Source organism: Pagrus pagrus (genome assembly GCF_965226575.1).
Source record: "Pagrus pagrus genome assembly, chromosome: 4".
NCBI lineage: Eukaryota > Metazoa > Chordata > Actinopteri > Spariformes > Sparidae > Pagrus > Pagrus pagrus.
The window spans coordinates 7,593,954-7,606,318 of NC_140188.1; the positions used below are offsets into that span (position 1 = coordinate 7,593,954).

The following is a 12,365-nucleotide window of genomic DNA, read 5'->3' on the forward strand; positions in this document are numbered from 1 at the left end:
TGGAGAAAGGTCCACTGCTACTGGGGAGTGCCATCACCATGAAGGTTGTGAGTTGTTCTGGAAAGGTGTTTGGATGGGTGGTGCATTTCAAGGTGCGACCATATGAATGCCAGGGCCCAAGGTTTCCCGGCAGAATTTCAATGTCAACTGTTAGTCCTTTTAATGTTTTGGTTGATCGGGGTGGATTTAAATACATTCTACTAATTGTTAAATGTATAATTTCTCCTCTGTTTACAAATTGGGAGATTGGCTCTACAGTATGCGCCACACTCTCAGTCAAGTCTCACCAAAATGTATTTATCATTCATGCTGCATCCAAAGTGTCTATGTATCCCAGGTAGTCTCGGTCAAAACATTGCAGCCAGGCAAGCAGCCCAAGGTCACCACAGTCACACCTGCCCATCACTCTCGCCAAGATCTCATTAAAACTACCCAGAATTCCTCTGCCAACTTAAGGTCACTTTGGCACTCTAAAGCTACACTCACAATGCAATCCATCCCTGTCATGAACCTCATTCAGCATCTGATGGGCTGAACGCTGTCAGCAGGCGTATGTATGCTGTGCAAATAAAGAAGAATGACAGGATATGACATAGTGGATTGATTGACTGTCATTTCACAGAGCTGCTGCTGCTGTATTGGTTTGGTTGGCACAGGGATTAATTTTGGCACGGTCAGATGCTGTTCAATAGGCTGAGCTCTTTTGTTTTCAACCAAAAAGTGTTTGCACGTACACTGAGCAAGCACACTAATGGGCTGCAGCAACAGGCAGATCAATACAACACCGAGCTATTCATTCAGACACATCAGAGAATGCAAGATATGGAATACATTACCACTTATAACAATGCAAACACAAATCTCCTTAAGATTAGCAGCACTCTCACTGTAGCACAAAGCCTTCATTTTGGCGGTTAAACCTGGCATATATTTGTTCATTTCTTATTCATCCCGTGGAGCAAGCCAAGTATAAACACGCGGACAAAATCTTTTATATTTGCAGGTATTAAACAACAGTAACTGGGCCAAATACAACAGCAGGGAAAATGTCCTTCTTCTCTTCAGCCCTGATAAACTCCAACCTCCACCTTGGCTGGACACATGTTCATTTGAAGTGGGGACAATGCCATGATGACAGATACAATGGCAGCAGACACCTGACCATCCTGCTGCTCCAACAGCAAGTCAATGTAATCAATGACGAGGCTCCCTGAGGTTGCAGGAGGATGGCAAGTGCTGCTGCATCCCGACACTGATTAATAGAGAGAGAGGAAAACCCAGTGCAGGGACACAGACTGACATAGAAGGGATGATAAGAACATTATTACCGCGGCCACTGCATGCAAGTTATTCACAACCAATTATGCTCAGCAGCTCTGCACAGCTCTTGTTTCTCATTCACATATTGCTTTACTTGCTGCTTCCCAAGGGCGCGAGGAGAAAGAGTTTATTGAAAAACAATTTATGTCCGTGTGATTAATGCAGGAATCTATTTCGGCTTATGACTGATGATAATAAAGTCGAGGCACACACAATAGCACGGACCTTTAAATAAGAAGAATAATTATAATTTCACTCACTTAAACAAACAAAAGCAGATAAAACACTCAAATGCATTAAGTATTTAACTTTAGTAACTCTAGCAGCAGTAATTGGTTTCCAGAATTCTTCTCAAGTTTTAAGTAAAAAGCTGTGCCTGCTTAACCTGCTCTGTTTAGAGCATTTGGAGTATGTTGACTTTAAAGACATACTATACAGGATTTGTTGGTTGCTGTTTGTAAACACACCATTCGAAGATGCACTAAGGGATTCTTGAGAAAGATTATTAATGTTTGAGTCTCATTCAAACAGGGCTGGGTTTTTAAAAACTTCATTTGAATGATATAGATTAATAAAATACAGAGATTGATCCTTAAATGATGTTCCTTCACAAGGTCGATTGTGAACAATATTAGAAACAAGGTGAAAAGCTATAAGAATCCATAAATCATCACAATTCTTAGATGGGTCCAAAAATGACTCTGCAGAAACAGATAACACATTGTTCAGTCCCTTGTGGTTGTGGGTAATCTATTTTTTTTTTTTATTACAAAGAACTACGCATTTCAAAAGTTTACAGTGGATAAGAATCACTGCTCAACAAAACAGTAAACGAAAAGATTGTTTTTGCTGAAATACACACTAATACCTACCCTATTCTGAGATTTTCTGATAGAAAATCTATGGTCAAGCCCACGCTAAATCAAACCCTCTCACTGACTGTAAGTAAGGTGCTGATTGGTGGTGAATTCCTAGTGGATTGTAATGGGCAGAGAAAAAGGCTGAGATTCTGGAGAAGACATATCTTGAAATGGATCGCCCTCCTGCTGTAGGTAATTTTCAGAGTGGGTCTGGTTCCATTGATCTGGCTTGATTTGGCAGGCCACTTTTTCTTTGTCCTTCTAAACTGAGAAATGACCAAACAAAGACACATACGACGAGGAAGAGAGCCAAGCACATAATGAAGTGTTCAATTATAGGGACACAGAGCACACATTTAAAGCGGAGCTCCTCCAGCTATTCACTCTGTTTCTGGAAGTGCCTCCTCTTTTTTTCCTCAGGTCTTAATAGAGAGTGCTATCAAATTAAAGCCATGTATCATTCAGTTATACACAGAATCACTGCAGGCGCTCACAGACAGATGCCCATTGCTCAACTTTTTTTTCAGTCTTTGATATGTGCCCAAGAGCCAACACATAATCCGTCTCAATCTCCATCATTCTCCCTTTGTCTCTGTCTCTGCCATGTCTCTGTTTTACTAAATAATGAGTAATGAGATGGGCAGTTAACAAAGCCGTTTGGCCAGTCACCACTTTCAATTCAAGCCCCTTCCGTCTTGTTCCCTTTAGAGGAGAAATCACCACTGACAGACATGTAGGTGCTTCAGAGGAATAATGTTATCAAGGCTTGTGGCTGATTTGATTTGTGTGTGCCTTCATTTTGATGAATTAATCTGATGTAAGATATAAATTACTGATTACAAGGAAGTCAAGGAACAATTTGTCACATGCATGCTCTTCTTTTAACGCTGCCTTGATTCAGATTTACACATTTACACCTGGGAAATCCACCAGAGCAAATGGAGATCAGAGAGAGAGAGTTGTTGAAAGAGATAGCCTTGCCCATTTATGTTTGGTTTATCTATTCACATTTGCCCTGTGTTTTATGCAATGTTTAGTCATCGCAATCTACAGATACACGATGCAGGATTCTCCTGAAAAACAACACGAGTATAGACTCATTATATTAAAATAATGCTACCCAATCATCATGTATGATCTACAAGAAGTGTGTGCGAGAACCTGCACTCTGCCTCTATTTTCTTCTCTTAATTTTTTTGCTTGATCAGGACGTTTCTGGAGAAAGATAGTTAACTATTAAGTGTCAATCTCAGGTCGTCAAACATTGACGCTTTTGGTTGGAATGCATACACGTGAAACTATCGATCATTTTATCAAACTATTTTCTGATGACATGTCTATCGCTGATAGATAAACATTATTTATAATTATTTAGAAAGGCTATAGTGAAAGAAGAGTAATGACAGTTGTAGGCGAATGTGTTTCAACAGAGTAAAATAAGAAAACAAATAGAAGTATACCAATTTCAAACAACCTTTATGGCCATTTGAGTATAGTTTCTTAAATTTCATGATGCATATAAGTGCACTTGAATGCAACATGAAGACCCTGTCCTGCCACTGTCCCCCTGACCCTGCTATGTGTGTGAAAGACAGACAGACAGACAGACAGCAGAGGACAGAAGCAGTGTGCCTGTAAAATTACAGCAAAACACGCTACTGTAGAAACTCTCAGCATAGTTTTCCCATTAGTGCGTCGGATAGCCTTTAGAGATTTACTCACTAAACGGAAAATCTGTCCCTATTTGGCGCTTGGCAGCAGTTAATTTCAGACCCTGATACGCATCCACAAGAAAAAGCATATATTTAGGCCAGCAGCTCTTTCGGTCACGAGGCAGAACTCATGACCACAGGTGACGATAGAGCTTTTTCCTCAGTTTCAACCCACTCTTCACCATGGATGTTCAATGCAATGCAATGCACTACTGCTGACCAATCTTCCTGTTGTCCTCACTCACAAAAGCAACGCAGAGATTCTCAGAAACCATAAAGTGGCAATCTGTTGTTTGGCAGTGGACCATGGCAACAGCCTTGGAAGGGCCAACTATCATTCCAACCCCTTTGCACTTTGCTGAAACTACCCCAGTGTGCACAAGAGGACATGGTAAGATGAAGCCAACAGGACTTCATCATCAGCAAAATAAAAGCGAGATCTTCTTGAGCCTCTTGAACAAGTTCCATCGCCCTTCCTACCAGATGGATGACTTTACGTTTCCGAAGAGTCTGTTTAATAGCCAGGAATTGGTCAGCCAATAACCCTGCCCCAGCCTGGCACCCAACACGTTAAGTTAAGAAGTAATCATCTCATTAAAATGCAATGTTCTCCTGGGAACTCTTGGGCCCTGGCATCCATGTGGACGCCACTTGACATGCACTATCTATCAAAACACTGATGTAGACCAAGCACACCCCCTTATAGCAGCGATGCTCCACAGCAAGACAAATGTGCCCTGCCACACTGCCAAAACTACGCAGACAAAGGTGTCCACCTGGCCTATAAATTCCCCAGATCCAAATCAGATTGAGCATCCCTGGGACCGATCCACAGAGACCCAACCACGCATCCAACAGGACTCAAAGGATCTGCTGGCAACACTCTGGAACCGGACACCTCAGGATACCCCAGAGGTCCTGTGTCCATGCCTCAATGAGTTTGAGTTGAGTACAATCACCGGTCCTCCAATGTTACATTGCATTGTAATGAGATAATCAGTGTTATTCTCTTTACCTGTCCTGTTAATGTTGTGGCTGATCAGTGTAACATCAACATGAAGCAGACACTACAGTAAATACACTGTATCACATCCTGTGTTTTATTCTGAGGTTTTTACAGCCTGTGTTGACATCTCTGACTTAAAACAAATCAGGAAACTACTTGGTCTTGTGATGCTTTTGTATAAAGCAGAACTATACTGCAGTTCCTGAGGCTACACAGAGATTTCCCCAACAAGTGATTTCGACATCAAAGTCTATTATTAAATAGTGGTGAAAGCAACAAAACACCTACCTAAGAGTGTCCAACGCACTGGAAATGATAGAAATAAAGTCATGAGAAAAGTCCCTCTGATGCCCAAACTAAATATTGAGCTCTAGTTTGAGCTTTCATCACTTATTACGTCTTGTTCCCCCACACAGTATAAGAAGGGATAAGGGACACCAGACAGCTTAAGTAGATGGGATAAGGAATACATTAAAATCAGGAAAAGTGAGATTGAGGGGCCTGTGGACTGACCTAACTTACAGATATGTGTTCCCATATTATGCCTGCTAACCTCAGTCTACAGGTCACTTCCACTATTAGTAGGAAATCAATTACACTGTTGGATCACTCCCAGCTGTAAGAGATCAAAAATGTAGGCCAAGTGCCTTGATGTTGCATAAAAATAGGCTAAAGTAATTCAGCCAACTCTGACACTGCCTGTGAGAATTTGTTTTTTCATCTTGCAGTGTTAATAATTGTGATTTTCACAAATTATGAGTGTTGCTGAGAATGCAGATGAAAGTAAAAAAAAGAACACAAGCTTTCACCTTCAGGAAGTAGATTTTATAAGGCTTTGGTGCAGCACAAACTGAGCTCTCAGTACCATTATGAAACAACTCCATATACTTCGACACAGATAGTTTTAGAAAAGAAGAATGGAGAGCTACAAGGAAATGATAGTTCAAGGACACTTTCACTTCCAGCAGTCTGCTTGGTGACGTACTGTTGTTTCATAGAGAGAGGATGCCAGTCACACTACTGGCCCAGGTTTCAGAGGCCTAACACCCACACCAAGCACCATAGGGGGATGACAGTATTGATGTGGCGTGTCTGCCTCACTGTCATCTCCACTGATGGCCACGGACCTAACAGCTGACAGGCAAGAGCTTCCATGTGGGGATGAGTCATTTCAAATATGAGGGAGCTCCTGCCATTTCACAAAGACACTTTGATATCAGGCTTGTGACTGCACACACTGATTGTGATTGGTTCACTCCCTATGATTCTCTCTCTAAAACACTGAGCTTTTATTTGGATGAGCCTTCAGATGGATGGAAAGCAGTTTATACAAACAGCAAACCAAAACAAATCAAATAATGCTCCAAAGCAGAAAGACAGCACATACACTTTGACGTATGCTGAAACAAATCCAAAATGCTAAAATATGCTCACCAAGACCCTTTGGCGTGATTCCACTGCAGTCTGCTGGGTTGATGGCCCAGTAGTAGTACTTTAGGGTATGCATGAGCTGAAGCACTGTGCCCACTCGACGAATCGTGTTGTAGATGGTTGCAGTGCCAATGAACTCAGCAGAGAGGTATGTGTACAGAGAAAGCTGTACCTGGAGTGGAAACACACATACATACATATAGATATATTCATGTAATCCACGGCACACTGTAATTAGTCTCTTGAACCATATACCCTTTTACACTAACAGAAACATTTAACTGCGTTGGATTGCACTCGCTGAGCCTTGCAGGTGTATAGCAGCAATGGCCACTGACCTTATATTACTCAATTTCATAATTGTCGCAGCTCCACTCTGTTCAGAGATGATTAGCATGTCCTCTGTAATTAGCAGCAGACCTGACAAGAATCCTTAATCCCCCTAGTCATTCCAGCTATAAATACGGGGCTTTTTTTCTCATATGTCGTAAATTATAGGATATTAACGAGTCAAATGTGAGTCATGATGAAAGGCAGCGGTGTGGTTACGATGTTAGCATGATGTGATTTGGTTTGAGGCAACTGAAATAAAACATTCGAGATAAGTGAACGCCATGCTGCCGGTAATGTAATTTCCATGAGAAGAGAAAAGTAAAATGCACTCATAAAATCTTATTTGTCTACGAAGACAAGGTCAGTGAGCCCGTGTAATTAATGCATATTACATGCTCCCCCATTATTCACACAGCTGTACCCCATGCAGCACATAGGTACAGAGGAAATGTGGACTTTGTTGCATGTCCTCAGGGAAGGAGCTAGCGTGGCTCTCTGTGCCATTGTAGCTAAAAGTGCTCTAACCCACTTCATTACCTCGCCGTTTCTCTCATTTTTCACTTTCTCTTTCTCTATGCTCTATTTTGGAGGAGTGTCGCAGGCAAGCCTTCAGACACTTTTGTATTTATTTCCTCCTTTTATTTATTCATGGCATGGCCCACCAGCAGCAATCCTGAGGCAAATGTATTTGCCACACAAACTCAACTCCTTTGATATACCTCATCCCGTTTTTTCATGGGTCATTATTTAAAAGGGAGGCTGGAAAAAAAAATTCTGGAACACTTAAAAAAGTTGGTTAGGCTGAAGATAGCGAAGTGGAACCAAGTGACGAACTCTGCAACCATTTAATGTCTTAAACATGTGAGAATTTATATCTGGTGTGTGTGCTTCACCACTTGGTTTGATCACCACCTGCACAAACACTTGCTTGTGCAGGTGGGAATCTCACCAGCACACCAGTGTGATACATACTTTACACATTGCAAAATTTTCTTTAAAAGAAAGGCTTGTGCGAGGACTAGTAGTTTAATTCTACAGAGGGAACGATAATGCAAAGGATTACTGAAGCCTTTTGAGGTTGAGAGCTCCCGTTATGCATCAACCTGATCACATGCAAAGACACCAGCCCCTTCTTCTTGGGCTGAGTTACCTGCAGGAGCTCACCTTGGCTGGGGTGTGGATCCAGATGGCAGCATTGAACAGGATGTGGTCACAAAGCTGCTTCAGCAGCGGTGCCCCGTGTGCCAGACCGTCCAGATACTTTGCAAAGGAGAGGAATTGCTCTAACACAGCCCTGGTGATGTGTACACGTGATGACTGGAGGAAAAAGCACACTCATGTTATACGATAATGATTTTGCAAAGCTTATTCTGCTGTAAGATTTCATTTATCCATCTTAACACTGACTACTAAATTTGACTAAATTTTACTGGTCAGGACCCTGAATGTAAAGTAAAAAAAACACAATAAATACACAATCTGTAACTCAAAAGTGGATCATATTGGGTTAAATGACAGGTAAAGTATAGAAGTTTGTAATTGTAGTGTCGCCTAATATGACTCACCATTGTAATCATTTTGTCAATTCCCCTGTATGCAGGCTCAGTGAAAGGTTCACCTGGATTTGTGTGCTATTTATGTTCAGTGGGAGCAGGTATGTTAGCATAGATCTGCTAAGTCATTTGATCAAGTTACTGAATCTAAAGAAATGTCTAAATGATTAGGCCAACTTTTAGAAGCTTGACTTTGTAGAGAATTTCACTTTGACGAATACCGTTACCGCTCCTGTCTGGCACCTGTTCTCTGCCCAGGTGGGGATTTGGTGAGGGCAGGAGTGAGGGGGAAAAAAATGAAGGCATGGGGGGGATGAGAAGGTGTGGCATAAACAGATCACGAACAGATGGTGCGATATGTGGAAGTGTGAAACCTGGCAGCGGGAAGGAAGCAAGAAAAAAGTGGCAGCTCTCAGGTGCCGACTCTGCCTGGCTGTTAGTTAACAGCAGCTGAAGCCAGCAGGCAGGCAAGTCACTGAGTGACAAAGTGGAGTCATTTCTCAGAGCTCCAAAAGAGCCAGCACTCTGGGGAGACCAGCAAGCTGCTAGATCTGCATCACAAAATGGGTAAATAAAGATTGATGCAGAAAGAGAGTGAAACAGAGGGGGGGAAGGGGAAGGGAAGTAGTCTTGTGGTGTTCTTCCTCTAGCTCTGTTTAGTTCAAAGACACATTCAAGACTTTACAAGTAATGGAAGATCAGGCTGTTGACAGGACTTGGAGAGAGCAGACAAGATACAGTGCACCAGTGGGGAAGGTGAAAGACATTTCAAAAGCAGATGGGTTTTCCAGTAAAAAAAAGAAAGCACAAAAAGACGTGTTAAAACTTTGCATATCAGTGGATCATTCCCCATTCACTGTTTCTCTCAAGACAGAAAAGAAGAGTTGGGCATATTCATTTTTCAAATCACTGTTCAAAATATTATGCTGCACTGTGTTGAGTCCTACTGGCTGTTCCCAGACTGCTAGTCTACATGTATTGTGACCTCTTATAAAAGTGTACACAAGACCATTTGGGGGAGAAACCATGACACTTCAGCAGTTGATTACTTACAATTACTTTTTGTATTACACGTTTTATAAGTGTTATTTACAAGTGTTGTTTTAAAATATCCAAGTGGGTCATTAATTAATTAAATATGCACTAGTTTGCATAGATTTTCAGAACAGAAATCTGAAAATTGGATAAAGCCAAGTTCAAAATTCTTGTTTTCTTTTCTGGACATATCAAAGTCAACGGTTTCCACATAGGGAATTTTGGATGTCGTTAAATTACTCCATAAATCAGAAAATACTGTCAGCAGCAATTAAAAAAATCAATTTTGGCCATGTTTTTGGCATGTCTCTGTAAAAAACAATCAGAAAAAAAAAGTAAATCTTGATGTAGGTAAGTGCTACTGAAGTGGAGATTTCTGGCTCAAAGTATGAAAAAAAAACTAAATTCGAGGAGACAGCCTTTTTTTTGTTTTTTAGACCAAAAAATAAGACTCTACAGGTGAATAGGGTAAGAAAAATCAACAAGATATCGACAAAAACCTTCCCCTGTTGATTACTCACATCAAGATAACGTGTTATTTTATTTCAAGTTTAAATATGCAAATAACACATTATCCAATTAAATATGTATGAAGTTGTACACATTTCTACAACAGAAATCTGTAACAAAAAGGAATAATTAAATGTGCATTTTGAAACACTTTCTTTCCATGAGCCTGAAAGAAGACATGTGAGGGAAGCAAACATGCTCAAAATCTAAAAAGATTAACATTTGTTATGTGTTTGCCTGCTGCATTGGCCTCAATTTGGAAATTGCAACTTCCTGAGAACTATTGCGTCACTGAGGTTAGGAAACCATTGTGAAATGTAATGGAAGCGCCAACATACCTTCTCCAGCAGGTATCCAATCACCAGAAAGCCCTTTCCTCCCAGCATCTGCTCCTGCATGGCCACAGAGCTCTTGAGCAGCTCAACCAGAAAGGCCAGGAGAGTGGCACTGCAATACAAGAAGCAATACCGTATCACACAGGGATAAAACCCATCTATTCAAACACTCATCAGGTGGTGAAGGAGTTATTCTATAAACTACAGCAGCGTGAGGAGACAGTGTGGCAGAGGGAAAAAAACAAGGTCATTTTCAGAGGATGTCAGCAATCAGCTGGGAACTCTCACTCGCCACTTTTATCCCTCTTCAATTCAGAAGAAAGGGTCGGTGTGTTGGGCTCTCTAGGGACAAAAAGTGGTCTGGGGAGCGAGTTGTAACAGAGTGTGTGTATGTGTGTGAGCTGGGGGGAAGGGGTTCAAGGGGCAGTCCACTGAAGACGTTTTTTTTTTCTTCTTTGTTGCAGGGTTTTTCAGTTGAAGCCTTTGGCTGAGTGACAGTGGTGCTCAGTGACACTTCTTAATCGGCTTTCCCTCACATCCTCTGGTGGCCTCCGCTCTAGCGCAACAATCACAAGGACACAACCACTCCTGTGCAGGCCTGCCAAGAGATACTGCACATACACTGCATGCATACAAACTATATGCACAGTACCTTGTCAGTTTGCAGTTGCTCATTTCTAACTAGCGCTCCAACTTAGCTCTAACTGAGCCAAGAGGAACACACACAGATCTGGGTTACAATCAACTCTGTGTGCTCTCGGTTTAGCCTCAGATCCTTTACTGCAAGCATAGTTTCCTCACAATGTGATAGAGCAGAAGTCACTGATCCTGTACCACTGCTGTTTGGAATTCAACGGGGAAAAGAGTAATATGTTTATTAGAAGGATTTTTTTGAAACCACTATTTGTGGGTGCTGTTGAGAACAGCCACAGCAGCTCCACAGGCATTACAGAGAGTTAATTGTTGCAGAAGCTTTGAACTCCTCAGCTCAGCAGGCTTTAAAAGGACTCAGCCTAAAAGCCAAGACAAGGACAAAGCGAGCGTTGGAGAGAGAGACACACTGAGAGGGAAAGACCTGCGACATGCTCGCGAGAGAGAAAGAGGGACAGAGGGAAGAGATGAGAGGAAACTACAGAGGCAGAAAGCTTTGGGCATCAGGGGTTTGTGCTGCTGTGTGGCCACTCCTGCGACTATCTAGTCGTACTGCTGTCGTTGAACTAACATGGGATTAGAGCAGAGCTCAAACTCCATCCAGGGCACAGCGGGGAAGCTGTGGACTGACCACCACAGGATGAGAGAGTCTGAACCAGAGAGTGGAGATAATAACTGCACTACAGCAAGACCACAGCTGGCACTTTTAGCAGGCAGTGGTTTTTACATATATATTGGTATCAGTATACATGTTGACTGATATTAACAAGAAAGAGTACAGCATACAATGCTCTTGTACAGCTTTTTAAGAGAAAAATGTAAGCACTTTCGAGGTATCTACATCAACAATTTCTAGACTCTTGAAGACTTTATCATCACCTCTACATTGCTACTATAAATGCAAGTGCAAACAATAAAGTTTAAAGTCAAAATAAAGCAATTTTTTTAAGGAAGTACATTCAAATTCACGCATATTCCATATAACCTTAAAAACATTATGGTTAACATTCAGCATTTTCAAAACTTTCAAGACCTTGTACAATCTCTGAATACAGAAAAAAGTACTTGACATTGTAGAAAAACACTCACAACACCACAGTGCGTTGAACAGACACCTGCTCTAATTCTGGATATAAAGATTTTATCACCTAGGTGTCAACTCTGTTTTGTGAAGGGTTCGACACAGCTGCTGCTGCAGAGCATCTTTTTTGGTTGATTTTCCACTGCCTGTAAACCCAACACCACCAAAATAGTGATAATAACAAGTCTGCCACACCAAAATTAGGGAAGATGAGATGCGTCTCTAGTCATAAAGTCATTAATATTACATTTACATTTTCACTCCATCAGTCAAAACACAGCCTCATATACAAATCCAAAAGGTGTCAGGATTAAAGTCTCTAAAAGCAATCGAATTCACGATAACTTGTCACCAACAGTTTCATGTGTTTAATTTCTAAGATAACAACTCAGATTTCCAAAAAGTTATATTCTCTTGTACAATAACAGCATTTCTACATCTGGTCATCCTCTGCTATGAATGATCTTAGAAAAAAATAAAAATGAAATCTCCTACTAGCTGATAATAAAGCTGCCAAATCAAGTGTTTCTCAAATGCA

The 12,365-nt window shown here is 41.3% G+C and overlaps 1 protein-coding gene across 4 annotated transcripts in view; it reads right to left on the minus strand.

Annotated features, from left to right (window-relative positions):
• Positions 1 to 12,365, minus strand: part of nbeab (neurobeachin b) — a 224,487-nt gene that overhangs the window by 137,447 nt on the left and 74,675 nt on the right. For all 4 annotated transcript variants that reach the window (XM_084351842.1, XM_084351841.1, XM_084351840.1 and 1 more), the window contains exons 11-13: positions 10,099 to 10,207; positions 7,827 to 7,979; positions 6,333 to 6,501 (exon numbers count right to left, since the gene is read on the minus strand). In XM_084351842.1, the coding sequence (XP_084207968.1) occupies positions 6,333 to 6,501; positions 7,827 to 7,979; positions 10,099 to 10,207 (431 nt within the window). The remainder of the gene's footprint in view (positions 1 to 6,332; positions 6,502 to 7,826; positions 7,980 to 10,098; positions 10,208 to 12,365) is intronic.